This window comes from Phascolarctos cinereus, unplaced genomic scaffold (genome assembly GCF_003287225.1).
Source record: "Phascolarctos cinereus isolate Bilbo 61053 unplaced genomic scaffold, phaCin_HiC Scaffold_5;HRSCAF=322, whole genome shotgun sequence".
NCBI classification, from domain to species: Eukaryota; Metazoa; Chordata; class Mammalia; order Diprotodontia; family Phascolarctidae; genus Phascolarctos; species Phascolarctos cinereus.
In genome coordinates, this window is record NW_027555958.1 from 187,922,627 (window position 1) to 187,941,895 (window position 19,269).

The following is a 19,269-nucleotide window of genomic DNA, read 5'->3' on the forward strand; positions in this document are numbered from 1 at the left end:
AGAGCCCAGGGAAATCAGGTAGATTTAGGATTCTTGAGAGTCCTCCAATTAATTACTGGGCAGATAGCACAATGGTTCTTTTAAACCTGCTGAATAATTTGTGAATTTACTTTATCTTCCTGTAAAAAAATGCTGTTACTAAAAACCACTGGATGGCTTGAATTTACTCAAGAAGAGAGTCTCAGGAGGTCCAGCTTCCTTGTGGGAGGGGAAGGGAGCATTGGGGTGAGGTAACCAGATCACGAGAATAAGAGACAGCCTCATATAATAGAAAGAACATTGGACTTAGACTCAGTATGAATCCTGCCCATACCATTTACTGGCCATGTGACTTTGGGTAAATACATGAACTCTTCCCAGCCTCATTTTTCTCGTTTGCTAATTCAGAAAATAATAAGCATATTACTCACGTCATAGAGCTATTGTGAACAAAATGCTATTTAAACTTTAAAGTGCTATAAAGGAATGGTGATTTTTTGTTCTTTAAACTAGGGCTTGTGAAACAATATGGCTACAGTCTGCTGGATTTGGTGGCAAGATCTATGCGCTGTTAGAGTTATGTTTATTTATAATAACTTGTCCACAAATAATACAAAGGACGTTTGCACACCTTTACTCATAGACAGTGATCACCAGTTGTAACATTAGCTCCAAATATGAAGGAAGCCTCAGAACGCATACTTAGGTCACTTGCTGGACTTCTGCCCCTATCATGGAGTCACTGTAGGACCGTTAGTAGTCTGTGGATGAGTTTCAGGAGGTCCATGATCTTGGATGTAAAAAAAATACATCTTTATTTCAATATAATCCTTTCCTTTGTTTTCTTACATATTTTATTTTATTTTATTTCATTTGTTTAATAACATTCTGAGAAGCAATCTTCACCAGCCCTCCAAATGAGTCCATGACACAAAACCAGTTAAGAATCTCTTATAAGAACTTCCATCACCTACCCACTTTCTTAAATAGAGAAGCCCCAAGATCCTCTGAAGTGAGGTTTACAGTAATGGCTGAAAGCCATTTTTCCCACTGAGGCAGAGTTAAAATATCAAGTAGCCTACAATTTCTCAGGGGTTCCCCGTAATCATGGACCAATACCAGTCCCCAAACCTTGACCTGAATACCAAGAGCAGGTTCCTTGCTCCCTCCCCACCAGATAAGAACCAGATAAGAACCCTGTTTAACAACACCACCAACAAAAACCACCTACCAGACTTTACCTGTTTAGTTATCCTATTTCACCTGGGAGAGTGAAGCTAGTGACTTTGCACAGTCCTGCCTCACTTAAATCCAATTCATTTGCAAGTGATGCTATCACTTTCCTGATGTCGTTGGTCCTCTTTGAGAATGAAGAACAAACAACAATAACAACAAACAATTTTACCTGGGATCCCAGCAGACCTGACCTGTTTCCATCATCCCTAATTTCTTCTTTTTGTATTTCCCCTCAAAAAAACCCAAAAAAACAAAACTAGCTTGCTTTACTTTCTCTCTGTTGCCTCCCACCTTGTGCTGTGTTCTGTCTTATGGTCCTCTGCCCTTCCTTCTTTTTTACTACACCTTAGGATCCCCAACCTCATTTAAACTACATTAAGATGCCCCTGCCTTTGGAGCTTAATAAATTCTTTACTGCCTTAACTTCTCTTTACAAAATCAAACAATCCCTACTCCTTTAGCATTCCCTTAAAAGGTCATTTTCCAGTCCACTAATCATTCTTTTTCTCTCCCTTAATAACTCTACAATTTCTCTAAAACTTGTTGACACAGATCCCCAAATCCGATATAGAAGAATCTGCCCAAAGTTAGGGAGATCATTTGTGGAATCTCTTATGCTATTCTTTCTTGAAATTGGTAATAAGAAGACATTTTTAATGTTCTTTCCTTTTTGGTTATTTATTTCAATTAATCAACAGTTTTCAATGGATTACTCAAAGTGTGTGTAGCACTGAAATTAAAACACATAAAGATTTACAACATACAGTAAAAATAAAACACAGGTTCTCCCCTCAGGAACTTTAAAATAGAGAGAGGAACAAGGTATGCAAATATACATTCAATATTAGTCTTCATAGATAAGCACAATAGGGTTACAGTGACATTGTAGAGTTGAAATAAATTCTGCTAGTCTAACTTAATAATTTTACAAATGAGGAAACTTAAGCCCAGAGAAGTTAAATGACTTTTCCAATAATGACAAAAAAATTGAGAAAGAAACATTTGCCAGGAATTGAGCTGGGGAATTAGAGAATGGTTGGTGTTCATCAGAGAAATATTTCTGGATTGGGTGAGCCTATAAGCTTCCATTAAAAGGGAGAGGTGTGGCTTGGCAAAAACAGGGAGGATTTTTCTTTTTTAGAGAATTAGGATGACTCAAAAACTCACAAATCATAGAGAGGATTGAGTACATGAGGCAGCAAGTAGGAAAACTTGACTTAATTCAATTCAAAAACCATTCATTAAATATTTAATGGACACAGGATACTATGCTAGATCCTAGGGATGAAAAGCAACATAATCCTTGTCCTTAAATTGTTTACACTCTAATTGGGGAAAAGATAAGTACACAAATAACCAGACTTTTAGTTTAGAGCAGGGGTGGGGAACCCTCCGCCTCGAGGCCATATATGGCCCTCTAGGTCCTCAAATTCGGCCCTTTGACTGAACCCAAACTTCACAGAAGGGGATTAGTTCTGTGAAGTTTGGATTCAGACAAAAGGCCACACTTGAGGACGTAGAGGGCCATATATGGCCTTGAGACCGCAGGTTCCCCACCCCTGATTTAGAGTATCATAAAAGAGTAGAGTTCGTATTTCTCTATTTTGTTTAATAAGCAGGGTAATTACCAAGCTCCTAATGCTAGTGGCAGGGGCATGATGGAACTTGAAAGTCTAGCACAGTGGCTACTTGGTTGAGGCTACATAGCCTGGCAATCTGTACCAATCCCTGTCCTTTGCCTGCCTTCAAAGTTTGCCTTAGCTTCATTGCTCTGGGGTTGCCTATTTTCTTAAGCTCCCCAGTGCTTCATTCCAAACCCACCTCAGATTCCCAAAGAACAAATACACCTCTAACTTTAGTCTAAAGCCCCACCCACATCTTACCAAGGGGGAAATAAAGGAAGTATTTTAACTGGGATGCAATCCTAGAACAGTGAGTTGTAACGCTAATCAATGTGATAACCAATCATGATTCCAAAATGCCAACAATGAAGCATGCTACTCACCTTCTGAATAGAGAAGTGATGGATACAAGATGAGGAAAGAAACTTACATTTTTGGATATGGCCAATGGAGGCATTTGTTTTGTTTAATTATGTATATTTGTTATGAAGGTTTTCTTTTTCTTTCTCCACTCCCCCTCTTCTGTTCCACCCCTTACCTTCAGTGGGGTTAGTAGAAGGGAGAGAAAATAAATGCCTATTAATTGGAAAATTTTAAGAAAGTAAGTTATTTGAGCTAAGCATGTTTTCTGTCCCACTGATTATGTATACAGATTGTGTCAGAGTCAAAAAGTGAACCCAGGTCCCTTTTGACTCCAAATATAGTGATCTTTCCATTCCCACATGTGAGGGATCATGTAAAGGTGGAATAGGAAAGCCTTCATGGATGAAATCTTACTTGAGCTTGATCTTGAAAGGGAAAAAGTGACTTCAATAGACAGATGGTAGGAAAGTCTGTTCTAGGCATTGGTAAAGACATGTGTGAATGGATGGGGCTGGATGACAGCAGGGCAAGATCAAAGGGTGATAGCAAGTGATTCAGTTGGATGGAACGTAAAGGTAGATGAGAAGTGGGAGAAATTAGAGTCAGGAAGAGCAGTTTAAGGGAGATAGTATTCCAAGGGAAGGATTATAAGGATCTGAACTAGGATGGTAGCAATGGCAGTGGAGAAGAGGTAGAATTAATGGGACTTGGCAACTAACTGGAACTATCAGAAGTCTTTCCTAATGCCCCTTAATACTAGTGTCTCACTGCTTTCTATCCAAGATTATCTCCAATTCATCCGGTTTATATCTTGTTTGTATGTAGTTGTTTGCATGTTCTCTCTCCCATTGGACTGTGAACTCCTTGAGGGCAGGAACTATTGTTTTTAATCTTTCAATGTATCCTGGGGCTTAGCTCAATGCCTGGCACTTAGCAGGTGCTTAATAAATGCTTGTTGACTTGTTGGTTTGGAATGGGACAAAGTGAGTAAGCTTTAGTACACAATGGCAGAGGAGAACTGGCAGATGGGTGAGATCAGTTGAGTCATTGGGTTAGGTCTATTGATACAGATCACAATTCCTCTAGCACCTTAGTAGATAGCTTTCTTGAGTTGTTGTGATAAGGAAAAAATGATCTGGTGGTCAGCCTTGTGGTGATAATTCTCTCCAAATTTAGGTAATTAATAATGATAATATTTATATAGCTCTTCAATTTACTAAACCCTTCACAAATACCTCATTTGATCCTCATAACAACTACAGGAGGGAGGGAGGTCTTCAGACAAAAGACATATACCATAACTAAAGACTTTCTAGTTTAGTCGGACACTTTTAGTAGAACTCCTTAGACTTTCACTGAAAATCTATTTTTTATTTCGTACAAATTAGGATCACTGAATAATAGATCTAGTGTTACAAATAGCTCTAGTGTTAATAGATGCCTCAGAGGGCATCTGGTCCTAGCTTCTCATTTCATACTTGAGGAAGGTAAGGCCCAAGGAGGTTATATGATTTGCCCAATGGTTTGAACTCTTGTTCTCTGACTCCTAAGCCAGTGTTCTATTCATTATATCCAGGTTGTCTGTTTTCTGAGGGAAGGGAGGAAAAGGAACAAAGAATTAATTATTATTTGCTAATATTATTTATTACTATGTGCCAGGCACCGTGTTAAGCACTTTGCAAATATTATCTCATTTGATCCTTACAACAACTCCAGGAGGATAATGACCTTCATTTTACAGTTGAGGAAATTGAGGGAACCAGCAGTTAAGTCACTGGCCCAAGGTCATACAGCTTTTATCTGAGGCTGGATTTTAACTCAGGTCTTGTTGATTCCAGGCCCATTGCTGTATCCACTGAGCTACTAAGTTGTCTTTAAGACCACACTAGACAAAGCAGTGGATTGCAAGGACAGAAAGGCCGCTGTAGCAGACCTTGCAGAAAGCAAAGGAGGAGAAAGAAAACCTAATTTAAAAAAAAAATGAAAACAAACAAACAGCTGAAAGAATTCAAAAAGCACAGCTATATGGGACCACTTAATACAGAAGCAAATAGCCCTATAGACCTCAGAACTCCTGAAGGCATTACTATATTCCAGCACAAAATATTTCATATTCATAATGATGATCCTGGGCCACCAAGAAAAAATTAAATTATGTTCTAGACACTCTAAAAAGGCACAGGAATACCTTTGAGAAAATAATAATAGCTCACATTTATATTGCACTTTTTTTGGCAAAGCACTTTGCATATGTGCTATCTCATTTGATTCTCACAGCAACCCCATAAGTCAGTATAACATGTTTTATTACCTTCCTTTTCAGAAGAGGACACTGAAACTTAGAGAGGTAAAATGATATGCTCATGGTTAGGTAGTACAGTGGATAGAGTTTTGGGCCCAGAGTCAGGAAGACCTGAGTTCAAATCCAGCCTCAGATACTTAGTAGCTTTGTGACTCTGGGCAAGTCACTTAACCCTGTTTGCCTCTATTTCCTCATCTATAAAAGGAGCTGGAGAAGGAAATGGCAAACCACTCCAGTATCTTTGCCAAGAAAACCCCAAATAGGGTCAAGAAGAGTCAGACACGACTGAACAATAAACAACAATAAAAATATGTGTATGCATATACATATGTTTATATATGTATGTATGTTTATACATATGTTCATATATATACTTGTGTAAACATATGTATATTTTTGGCCAACATCCTTTTCCTCATGTCATTTGGACTTTTAGCAGCTATGATTTATAACTTGCAAGGATGTCACAAGCCCGTGATGGATGATGGATGTGTGTGTAAATTACATGTGGCTTTTGGGATCACAGCCAGTTGATGCAGAGTTTTCCATTGCAGAATAAAGAGTGAAAGCCTTGAGCTAAAACTCAAGCCTGACCTAGGGAAACTTATTTTTATTGCCTCTATTACCTCTCACCTGCCTTCCTGAGAACTAAGACTGCTATTAACAGAGCTAAATTTTTAATAACCCACAAGGGCAGAATGAGGCTTTCCTGCATGACTCATATTCCCTCTCCCCCGAACTTAGATTTGTGAGCCTCCACAAAGCAAAGGAAAATGGAGTCTCCTGCCCAGGCCAGCTGTGTAGCTCTAACAGGCGGTGGGAGGAAGGGAAGGAGATTGGGCTGGCTTTCATCGTCTGGGTGGAGTTTTGCTTGCTAGCGGTCTTGGAGAGGCTGCTATTAAAACAGAGGTGGTAGCTGGAAAGCAGCTGATGTGAAGAAGGGAGGAGGGGGTCAGGAAGAGGTAGAAATGAGACCTGAGTGACCATGGCTGCCAAACTCTGTGACCAGAGGTGCAGTCCTACTTGAAAGTGTGCTAGAAAAGGGGCTAGAAATGTCAGGTGGGGAGACCTCTGGGGCCCTGAAACTCCCTCTGGGCTTGGCTTTTAGCACCTTAGATCCTGCTACTGTGTCCCTCAACCACCTCACCCACTCTGGGTGCCCTCTAAGTGAACCCTGAGGATTTCCCCTTCCCTTAGCTCCTTCCTACCCAAAACCAGGCATTAAGGAACCATTAACCTAGAGGCCACTGGCGGCTGAGCCAGGGTTGTACAGTGTGGTGCTGGCTTCTCTGGAAGGACTAACTCATGTGAGAATGGCCAAGGGAGAGTTTCTAAGAGCAGATTAATTACTTCCTGAGAGGTTAGACGGGCAATAGCAGGCACAACCATTGCATAGCTCGGGCAATGAAAAAAAGCAAGAGGCAGCAGTGGAGTATGAGAAGAGAATGCAGGAGAGAAAAGTTGGAAGGAGTATCTGCAAGAAAGGTTAGGTCTGAATAAAGGCCTTTGCATAAAGGGTATCATTTATGCAAGTATGAGAAGGAAACAGGGAACAAAGTGAGACAAGGGTCAATACTATAGTCCTGGCAAAGATCTCAGATAGGCCCTGGGACCCCTAGGAGACAGTAATGCAGTAACAAGAATTAATTTATAGACTGGGCTTAAAACAACAACCCAAGGGGGAAAAGTCCTAAAGAGGGTGCAGCATACGCAGGCTTCAATACAAAATCTTACATTCTCTTTTCTTTCTGCTTTCCTTTCTTTCTTTGTTCGTTCTTTCTTTCCTTCTTTCTTTCCTTCCCTGTTTTCCTTCCTCCCTCCCTTCCTCCCTTTTCTCTTTCCTTCTTCCCTTCCTTACCTCCTTCCTTCCTTCATTCTTTCCTCCTTCCTTCCTTTCTTCTTTCCTTCCTCCCTTTCTCCCTTCCTTCTATTGATTACCCGCCCTGTGCAAAACAAACCTTCATGAGGCCTAGGCACCAGACCATGGACAAACATGACCTTGAAGGACAACTGAGTTTAAAAGGAGCTTATTAAGAGATTAGTGAACTCAGATTATCCCAACAATATTAGTTGATGAAACTGTGGAAAGAGAACAAATACACCTGAAATGGAACAGATGTGTTAGTGTTTCTATGGTCACCTTTTTAAAAATTAAATGTTTTATTAAAAACTTCATATTGAGCATCAGTGTAGTACAGTGGAAAGATGACAGGATTTTAGCGTCAGAGGACCAACATAACCTCAGGGAAGACACATGAGCTTTCTAAGCATATTTCCTCATCTCTAAAATGAAGGGATTGGACTCTAGATGATCTCTAAGCTCCCTCTGGCCTCTAAATCTATGATTCAATGTAATAATTGATTTACATTTTAATTAATTTCAAAGCATAAAATAAAATAACTTTTCAGTAATTCCCTTTAGTTCTTTGGAGATCCATCTTCATCAGCAACCAGTTCACTGTGGTTGACTGTGCCACCACAGTACCTGTTGAATTGAGTGAGAAGCAGAAATGGCACTTGGAAAGATGAATTTGGAAAGAATGCCTGGACCTAACCAAATACATATAGAAATCTATAATGTCGGTCACATCATTTTAAATTACATAGATTGATCTTGAAGTTATTTTTAAGAGGGGAAGAGTCAGAAGAATGCAGAGTCCAGATAATATTAACAAAATATGTGCCTTTTTAAAAAAAAATCTGTATAAGACCTTTAAGAAAATGGTCTCTAAACATAGTAAGTGTATTCTTTATGAGAAAGGAACTCATAAGCGCTCACAAGCTACTATACTGGGCCACACAGTTGGGCTGAGAGGCATAGAGAAATTGCTATGTGTATTGTTTTGATTTCAAAAAAATGTATTTGACTCAGTCAAGCAAAATTCAGCATTAAAGGACCTCTTTAAGCTGACTCCCATCTTCCTAAGGGCAATACAACATTCCATAACAGATGTAGCCATGGAGCTATCTTCAATCAGCTAACTACTACTATTAAGCTGGAAATATATGTCTCCTGAAGGTGTTCACCAGTATCATGGAGATTATCCTTTCGTGGAATTCCTTTTGTGTTTGGGCTCAACTAGGCTGCCACTGGGGTCCCTTCCAATCCTAAAATTGTGTGATTGCATACATAGCAAAAATTAAATGTGGCTTGTTTCCTTAAAAGGTCTTCACAATTTAGAGACAAGGGTAACAAAAATATAATCTAATAACTTCTCAATGCCCCAGACAGATCTCTAAAATTATAAGTTACAGATAAGTAGCTGATCAGCAACGATGGAGGTGGTTTACCCAGTGGTAGGTCCCTACGTGGACGAGAGGTTAGAACTCCCACATCTTCCAAAAACATTCTCTCTTTTCTGGTCAAAAATTTTATTCCAAACAAGATAAAAGGGGAAAATGTCTGTATTCTGGTCTGCTACCAACCTAAAAATATTTATTGATCTTGGTATCTCTCATGCCTATTTACTAAAGAAAAATGATACACCCCAAATTACCTAGCAATTGTCAGAATGTTGCTATCTCTTTTCTCACTTTCATCATCAATATGTCCTTTTATTTGGACCAAAAGATTCCTCTTAACTGCATATATGTTTAAGAGAAAGACTTGAGAGAAAGATGATTTGTAAGTGTTGAGAAGGTTCACATTTAGGATTTCTTGTTCTTTCATGTTTTAGACAAATATATTTAACCCAGAGGAAGAAGGAGCAGGCAGTTGCTACAGTCCTAGCTCTTAGCTTACATCTTTCTACAGGATTGGTGATGCATCAGAGTCCAACAAAAATAAACATTTATGTCTTTTCTTTCAGTCAAGCCAGTTTCCTTACTGTCCTAAGGTTATGTCATGTTCATACCTACCTCAATGTCTTTGCTTTTATCCCCTTGTCTGCAAAGTTCCCTCCTTTCTACCTCTCCACAACTTTTCTATTCTTCAAGGCCCAGCTTAAGGCCTAAATTTTCTATGAACTCAATGGTCTCCCTCTTCTCTTGACACCAGAAATATTTAAATATATACTCTTTTGTATTGTTAACTAGTTGTTTCATTAATACCTTTTCTTCCCAACTGGATTGCATGTTCCCTGAAGACAAAAATGGTGTCTTATATTTGTTTTCTACAACTAGAAGTCTCTGGAACAGCATCACTAAAGACTTCTTGTTTGACAGATCAAATACATATCTGTTTTGTATGTATTTTGTTTATATTTCTATCTGTTCATTTTATCTCCTCTGTTAGGATGTAAGCTTCTTGAGGATAGGGACAGTTTCACTTCTGTCTATGTAACTTCCTAGAATAGTACCTGACACATAGGAGAAGTTGTTTAATAAATATTTATTGACTAACTGATGCACCCGCGTGTGTGCGCGCACACACACACACACACACACACACACACACACACACATACACACATAAATAAATAAATAAATAAATATAAATAAAAATAAACATGGCTTGGCTTTGCACATGCCCATATCACCTAAAATGGAGTGAGTATCCATGTGAGAGGTGCTGAGGACCAAGAAGATGACATCTAGACAATGGCACATACAATGTGGACGGGAATAGCCTCCATGCTAGGTGATTTGTGCATGTGTGAAGCAAAACTCTACTCAGTAATCAACAGAATGAAGAGAAGGCATAGGACAGCGATTAAGCTGACAAGTTAGAGAGTAGTTACTGTTAATCAAAGTTTACTAGTAGGCCTCTATTTAAGGCACCTATAATCCTGAGAATCAGCAGGAAACATTTACTTACAACCAGTGCACACAGACTTGAACACACAGTGAATACTCCTGCATTTAGAGACATTTACTCTGGGGACATTGTGGAATGCATTAACAGTGTCCTCTGACCCACTCTGCTACTAGGCACCTTTCTTGGACTTTACATTTCCTCTTCACTGATCTGATAAAAATCCTTCTCATTCTACTTCCATCTTGGTTAAGCTAAGTGACATAGGTTTTTGTGCATTGTGTAGATTCTCCTGGATTTGAGGTTCTTTGGGAATGGGTAGATAAGAGCTTCCAACCATCCAGAAAATATTCTTTATAGCTGCTTTCGTGGAACACTATTTTTCTCTCTTTCCAACACCAGCATTTAAATAAGCATAAGAACTTGGGGCTCTTTCTTGTCTTCTAAGGAGAAGGATGGCCCACTACAGTGAGAAGAAGGGAAAGATCAACCAGAATCTTTCAATTCCCAGCTCTCCTGCTGATTTACTCTGTAATATTGAGCAATTCACTTGCCCACTTTGGGTCTTTTCCATCTATAAAATAGGCCACATAATACATTTCACTTATGGGCATAATAACATCCCTGATACAAGGCAAAGTGAATTTTTTTGTTTGTAAAACTATTTGGCTTGAAAAGTGCTCTAGAAGATAAAGCATTTTTGTAAGATGGATCATTCTGAGGGCTCTTTGTCCTCATTCTGGTATACTACCATTAGGCCTATATCCTTAGAATTGCCTTTACCTTTCTGGTATTGGAAATATCCTCTTTATTTTTTAAGTTATGTCTCTCTCATGGTCTTGAATATAGATTCCTAATCAGAAGAAACAGGTAGCATAGCTACTCCAAGAAGTCTCTGCAGTGTTTGACAGCCCCATTAAAGGCAAGGATCAGGTTGATTGGTATAAGCATTTCTGGGAATACTCCTTGGAGAGCTCTGCACAAAAAGTTTACTTGGACATCCAGAATTTAAATTTACTCACACCGATAGACTATTTTGGACTTCAATTTTCTCATCTGTAATATGGGAAGGTTGGACTAGATAATCCCTAAGGTCCTTTGTGATGTAACAACACACTGGTTCTATGAAATACTATACTTCTTATTGAACAGATAACAGTATAACTCGAAAGCACAAAAGAGAGTATTGGGTTTCATTTCACAGGTGAGGAAACTAAAGTTGAGAGAAGGGATTTAGGCAAATGGAAAAATCTGTTCTCTCTCTGTAAGTTGCTCATCATGCATCTCATTCTTTGGGGCCAGGATGTAAGTTTTCTCTTTTTGGACTGCACATTTGATCTCATTTGTGTAGAGGACTGCTGGTGATGAATATCTTCTACCAATGCAGATTGGAGCTTCTCTGTAATTTAGAATGTTAGAGTGATACTCAAGGGGAACTGAGATATTAGGTGACTAGTTTAGGGTCATCAAACCAGTATATGTGAAAGGTTGGACTTGAACCCAGGTCTTCCTGACTTAGAGGCTAGCTCTCTATCCTATATCATGCTGTTTGGAGTATTAGGGTTAGGTAGGATTACATTTAGAATCAGGGATTAGGTTTATGACAGTTGGCTCCACTTTAACCCATCAGATTGGCAAAGATAATAAAAAAAGGAAAATGATATTTGTTCCAAGGAGGTTCAGGAGACAGGCATACTAATGCACTGTTGGTGGAACTACGAATTGGCCCAACCATTTTGGAAAACAATTTGGAACTATACTAAAAAAGTCACTGAACTGTGCATGCCCTTTGGTCTAGCACTACAACTATTAGGCATATACTTGGAGGAGATAAAATAAAGAGGGAAAGGTCCTCTATGTACAAAATTATTTATAGCAGTATTTTTGCTACAATATAGAACTAGAAAAAAGTGGGAGCCCATTAATTGGGTAATGGCTGAACAAATTTTGGTATAAGAATATAAAAGAATATTGTTACTTTCTAAGAAATGATGAAAGGGATGATTTCAGAGAAACCTCAAAAGATTTATATGAATTGATACAGAATGAAGTGAACAGAAACAGGAGAATAATGTACAGAATTGGGGGAGTAAGGAAGAGAATAAGCATTTATATGGTGTTATCATGTGCCAGGCACTGTGTTAAGTGCTTTTAGAATATCTTGTTTAATAAGAGTAACAATGACCTATCTCTAAAATATCTCTAAAGAAGAAAAATATTGGGGCAGCTAGGTGTCGCAGTGGATAGAGCACCAGCCCTGGATTCAGGAGGACCTGAGTTCAAATCTGGCCTCAGACACATAACACTTACTAGCTGTGTGACCCTGGGCAAGTCACTTAACCCCATTGCCTAGCCAAAAAAAAAAAAAAGCAAAAATAAAGAAAGAAAGAAGAAAAATATCTCTAAATAACTTAAGAACTGATCAACCCAACAATCAGTGGCCACCCCAGAAGAATAATGATGGAACACTTTTTGGCAGAAAAGGAATGTGCTAGAGGCAAAGTATGACATATTTTTAGACACAACCAAATATGTATATGTTTTGCTTGTCTATACTTATTTGTCATAAGAGAGATCTTTATGGGGGGACAACTGTAGGGGAATGAGAAAATAATGATAGTGGTAAAAAGAAAAAGAAAAAGGGAACATCAATGACACATTGTAAAAATACACAGAAGAGTGCAGAGGGAAGTTCGGAAAATGCCGCGTAGGCAGGTAGGGCGATGTGGATACTATTGTCCAGTTGTTTTCAGTTGTGTCTGACTCTTCCTGACTCTATTTGGGGTTTTCTCGGCAAAGCTACTAGTGGTTTGCCATTTCCTTCTGCAGCTCACTTTACAGATGAGGAAACTGAGACAAACAGGATTAAATGAATTGCCCAGGGTCACAAAGGAAGTGTCTGAGGCCACATTTGAACTCAGGAAAAGGAGTTTCCCTGACTCCAGTTCTAGAGCTCGATCTACTGTGCCACCTAGCTGCCCCAATGTGGGTACTACTGCATTAAATCTAATATGTACTTATGAACTTGCAGCCATATGGATGGAGTGATGGGCTTGGAAGACCAGTGTTCAAATTTGTGCTCAGATATTTGTGTGACTCTGGGTAAGTCACTTAACCACTGTCTGCTTCAGTTTCCTCATCTGCAAAATAGAGGTAATAATAGTACCTACCTCCCAGGGTAGATGAGATAATATCTTTAAAATGCTTTGCAAACCTTCAAGTATAAAAATACTAGTTATTGTTATTATACTTTATTACTGAGAGACTGGACAATGAGAACCTAGTCCTTATAAGCATGTACAGTGAGGATTGCCATATAGAATCCAAATGGACTTTGGAATATGTGTAAACATTCAATAATAATTTCCTTTCTCCTTTCTGTGTGGTGAAGAAAAGGATTGTTGATTGGCTATACATTCACAAAACACCAATCTACCAAAATAAACTCTATGTCTCTTTTCCTGCCTTCAGGAAACAGTTACTAAATGGCTACATATTCTTTGAAGTCTATGGGGGAGGGAAGAATTGCATCAGCCTCCACTGAAGATTCTCAAAAGGAGTGGGCTCTGATTGGCCAGTCCCCTTCTTATCCTTAAAAGAAAAAAACCTATACATAATGGAGATTTGTGGTTTCTCATCCCAATAAATAAGTAAACAAACAAATGGATGAATGAAAATAGATAATAAATTGATGGATAAATGAATTAGAAAATGAATAAAAGAATAAATATATAAACAAATAAATAAATAGAAGTTAGCCATTCTGTGTTTAGGAATAAGATGTGACCATGCAACAGAAATTTCTCCCTTGACCCTGCTTTTGGTAGTTTGGAAAAGCCTCTCATGCTTATTTATGTATCTATTTTTTATGCATAATTGAAGCTCCTTGAATTTAGATGACTATCTCCATTTCAAGCTAGGCATAGAACATAGCCCTCTATGAAAGTCCCATCCTGTTTTATTATCATGGTGTGGAGGAAACCTTATGTTCTCTTAAGTTATCCAAGTGGCCTGCAAGTTCTGGCACATCCTAACAACTGAGAAAGGCTTCTAGTTTGGGTTTTGATGACTGACTGTGTGAGGTATGAAAACTAACCTATCTCATAATACTTGTATTACCTACCTAATAGAATTGTTGGGAACAAGGCACTTTGTTTAACCTTAAAGCACTATATAAACATGAGGTAGTATTATATTGTTAATAATATAATATAGTATGAAATAGTGACATGTAATTATTAATTATATAATTACACATAATTATATACTTTCATAATTCAAGGATCTGTAATCTTGTTGATGTAGGTGCTTCTCTCCATTAACATACATTACAACCTCACACTTCCTCCGTCCCTTATAATTTAGTAGATAGTCTTTGATCATTTCTCTAGCTAAAAATAATTCAACGCCCTGTTAAGACTCTCTGAGCTTAGCTGGGCTAGTCCTTGGAAAGTAGGTAAGGCAGTTTATAAAGGGGTTTATACTTTCAGTCTTTCCATCTTGGTAGAACCCACCTGCACTGCATTCATATAGCTCTTTCAAGATGAATAAACAAATAAATAAACAAGATCAGCTCCACCTGAGTTGAAGTACTGGAGGTAATTATATATAATTGGGGTAATCAGAGGAACCCCCCTTCCCTCCCATCTGCTCTGGCTAGAGAACTCCCCATGGAGCATTTCTGGTGATCACCCCTTTCCAGTGGGCCCCTGATAACAACAATAGGTAGCATTTATATGGCCCTTTGAGGTTTGCAAAGTGTTGTCTCATTTTATCTTCACTTCACTTCAAAGTAGGTGTTATTATTACTCCCATTTTACCATTGAGGAAACCGAGGTGGACTGAATTTAAATGATTTGCCCAGAGTCACACAGCTAGAAAATGTATGAGGTCACATTTGAACTCAGGTCTTACTGATTTGATTTGAACTTTCTATTCATCCTGATAAAGGACACGCCGATCAGAGGCTTTTAGTTGGTCCTAATGTGTCTCCTCCCCTCCTCCACAAGGTGGGAGGAGTACTACATCAAAGAAGGTAGCCTACTGAGCTAGGAAGAACAGCCCAATCAGTGGACTTTTAAAAATGATTTAACTCTCTTTAAAATTTTCTCTCCCCATCTGCCAGTTGTGCTGGGACTCTATGAACCTCCCCCCTGGATTTCAAGTGGGAGAGTGTGGGTGGGGTTTTCTTCTTCTTCTTCCCACTTCTCCTCACTATGCCGGCAACATAGCTATGATGACTGTTTACACATGGCATTGAGCACATTTGTTAGGTAGGGGAGCCTGAAACTGGGTATCAAAGCCCTGGCTGCCCCTCCTGCTTTGTGTTACTTTTCCTGGAGCACAGATCACTAAACAAAAATCCTGAGATGTGTTGTTCTAGCCTCGGCACTTCCCTCACAGACTTGAGAAGTCTGGGTTCATTGAAAAATCTGTGTGACTACAAGCACGAGGTGCTACAATGCTTCTCAGAAGATGACCACCTTCAGGGCAATGAGTCCAAGCATGCACTGAATTGGTAGAAGATAAGGACCTTGAGGGAGTTATTCAAAAAGTACAAAACTAAGGTGAAGGTGAAATGGTTGTTCAGCAACTCCACAAAATATTTCACATTTTGATGTTTTTAAGTATCAACTTCTCAGGAAAGTGTAGAAGTTTGGGGTTAGGTTCAATTAGTCAACTTACATTTTTTAATCACTTACTATGTGACAGAGCAGCTAGGTGGCCCAATGGATAGAGTGCCAGATCTGGAGTCAGGAAGACTCATCTTCCTGAGTCCAAATCTGGCTTCAGACACTTAGTGGCTGTGTGACCCTGGATAAGTCACTTAACCCTGTCTGCCTCAGTTTCCTCATCTGTAAAATGAACTGGAGAAGGAAATGGCAAATCACTCCAGTATCTTTGCCAAGAAAATCCCAAATGGGGTCAGGAAGAGTCAGACACAACTGAAATGACTGAATAACAAAATGTGACAGGGACTAGGCTAAATATTGAGGATACAAAGAATGACAAAAGCATGATCCCTGCCCTCAAGGCACTCACATTCTAGTCAATGAGACAACATGAAAATAACAATATAAAATACACATGTCATATTTTCAGGAAACCACACTTCCTTATTTTCCAAGGAATATGACATACGTATGTCATCTTTGTCAATAAAATGCTTTAAGCATTTCTTTTGTGTGGTTTCAATAAACAGCTGTCCTATACCTTTCTAAAAGAGATGCTGTTAAATCCTTTTGGATTTGGATATGGGGGGCAGTGAATGGGCAGGAAGGTGCTATAAAGAGCCAAATACAATGAGTAAAAAAGGTCAGCCTTCCTCAGAGCTGAATCTAGAGCCATTAGTAAGGAAGGAGTCCTGAACCACCTCTGAGACAATATGCCTTGGAGTTCATCCTCTTTCTACTAGGTCCTTAAATTGTTAAAAACTCCCAGGATAAATTTAACTTTTTGACAAGGATAGAAATCAAAACCCCATTTTCTGAAAAGAAGTCTTTCCCAGTTCTCCTAAATCTTAGTGTCTTCCTTCTGTTGATTATCTCTAACATATCTTGTATATATCTTGTTTATATGTTGTTGCGTCCATTAGACTATAAGCCCCTTAAGATCAGGGTCTGCTTTTTGCTTTTCTTTGTATTTCTAGTGCTTAGTACAGTGCCTAGCACATAATAGGCACTTAATGTCTGCTGACTTGACAACTCGAAATTGCCATTGTTATGAGCCTTTGTCACCCCACTGAAAATTGTGTGCTGGCATTGATAATGTCCCCTTCACAAGATTTAAATTTTACTTAGCCTTAGTGCATATTGCTCCTTCTGGTTAGATGGCTTCTGGAGTATTGTGTTTAGTTATGGGTATCAGTAGCAATAAGTCAGTTAACGAGCATTTTTATGCCAGGCATGATGTACCACATTTTAGAAAGGACATTGATCAGCTGGAGAATGTGCAAAGGAGGGCAACTAGAACATCAAAGAGCCTTGAGGTCTCCTCAAATGAGGATCCAACAAAGGGACCGGAAGTGTTTTCCTGGAAATGAGGAGGGTATGAGAGCTATCTTCAAGTACTTGAAAGGCTGTCACTGGGAAAACAGGCCTATTCTGCTTGGCCTCATGGGACAGAACTAGAAACAGTGGTGAGAAGCTGCAAAAAGATGAATTTAGGTTTGATCTAAGGGAAATCTTAACAATTAAAGCTATTCCAAAAGGGAATGGGCTGCTTTGGGAAGTAGTAGATTCCTCCTTCAAAACAATTCTTCAGGCAAAAGCTGGGCAACTTAGTCTTTTGAAGGAGGCATCCCTGTTCAAGTACATCTTGGATTATTAAATGGCCCTTGATGTCCTTTCCAACTCAGATTCTGTAACACCACATTCATTGATTGATAATTCACTAAGAGTTCATATATACCTAAGTCTGATTTTTAGAAGGAGACTCCTAACCATTGAGGCTGGAAAGTTGGAGACATTAAGGAATTTCCCACCTTTTCAAAATGTTAACTTTGTCAAAGTCCTTAGCACCCTTCTATGCCACCCCCCCCAACTGTTCTTCCTTATTCTTCCACTCACTGTGGATTCCTTTTATTCTCACTTAGAATCTTAAAGCTGTAAGGGACAGAGAGATTATCTAGTCATTCCTTTCAGGAGTTAGACAAGAATCATAAAGATAGAGCATGGCCCTATGGTGCAATGGAAAGAGACCTGGATTTGGAGTTAGAAGAACTGTGAACAAATCTCAGTTCTCCTTACACTTAGATAAGTCACTTAACCACTTGTTAACCACTCCAAACTCCCACTTTAGGGCCCCCGGCTTTGGATTGGCGAGTTATTCACTATGTCTAGTTGAACCCAGATGATCTGCACTACTCCTCAGCCATCTTCATGCATTATCGTGCCAAGACAATCAGGTTGTGCCTTTCTGTCTGCCGTCCTCCCACTCCCAAGTCCCATTCCTTTTTAACTCTGGCTCTAAAAACAGTAATCAAATTAACACTGCCCAAAACACACCTCTCCTTTATGTGCAGTCTGCACCAGTTAGAATGTCAAGTTTAAGATGGCAGAGACTTTGCTTATATTTGTATTCCCAGCGTTCAGCACAGTGCTCGGCACATAACAAACTCTTAATAAATATTTTGTTTTGTTTCTGTTTTTTTTTTGTTCCGTTTATTTGTAAATTCAGCAGGTTGGTTTCTAAATTATCTCTCAGGCTCCCTTCCAGGTCTTGATTCTGGGAGACTCCTTCAAGGTCACAGACCTCGTCAATAGCAGAGTGAAGGCTAGACCCAAGGTTTCCATCATAGATCTATCGAACATCTTGCAAGTAGAAGGATCTTAATAATTGTTGCCGAATTGCCTACAGGGGATGGGGGCTGTAGAGACTTGTTGCCTGCCCCATAGATGTTCACATTCTAAAATCTCCGTCTCCATACTTGCTCTCTACTCCTCCCCATCATGGCCACAGCCTCTCCAGGCTGTTGAAACCCAGGGAAGCTGGCATCCGCATAGTGAAACTCCTAGCTCCGTACGGGGCTACAAGTTGAACCGGGCATGCTCTGTAGCCAGGGCAGGCGTTGGGTAGCAAGTAGACGGCCCCAGCCTTCGCCTAGACTAGAGAGTACAACAGCTCGGAGCTCTCCGCGGAGGTGGGCGTTCCCCGTCCTGGAATTTAGAACGCGGCGGTAGCCAATGGGAGCGAGTGGCTTGCTGGCTTCTAGCGTTATTGGAGGTGTTGTGAGTGTGAGGGTGTGCTAGTGACTGGGGGGAGCTGCGGTCGGGCGGTCGGTGTGGGTCACCCGAGAGTCCCCGTTGCTGGTTGCCGCCGCCTGTGAGTGCCCTGCGCTTGTGCAGCCGCAGCAGCAGCCGCCGCCGCCGCCGCCGCAGCAGCAGCAGCACCTCCAGCTCCATTGCTTTACTTTTTTTTGCAGCCCAGACAGGGGACATCATGCCGAAGAGAAAGGTAAGCCTTGCAGCTCCGGGATTATTTCCAAAGGCTCTTTTTAGGGCTTGGCGATGAGCTCCGAAGTCCCGGCGGTGAAAGAAATGGCTATGTGCACATTGCGCTGTCGCCAGCGCGCG

At 39.8% G+C, this 19,269-nt stretch overlaps 1 protein-coding gene across 6 annotated transcripts in view; it reads left to right on the top strand.

Annotated features, from left to right (window-relative positions):
- Nucleotides 1-18,747: 18,747 nt before the first annotated feature.
- The window catches only part of HMGN3 (high mobility group nucleosomal binding domain 3), a 75,460-nt gene continuing 74,938 nt past the window's right edge, over nucleotides 18,748-19,269 (top strand). For 4 of the 6 annotated variants that reach the window (XM_020975514.2, XM_020975517.2, XM_020975518.2 and 1 more), the window contains exons 1-2: nucleotides 18,838-18,919; nucleotides 19,119-19,150. In XM_020975514.2, the coding sequence (XP_020831173.1) occupies nucleotides 18,880-18,919; nucleotides 19,119-19,150 (72 nt within the window). In that variant the 5' untranslated portion in view covers nucleotides 18,838-18,879. The other 2 variants (XM_020975515.2, XM_020975516.2) reach the window with 2 other exon arrangements.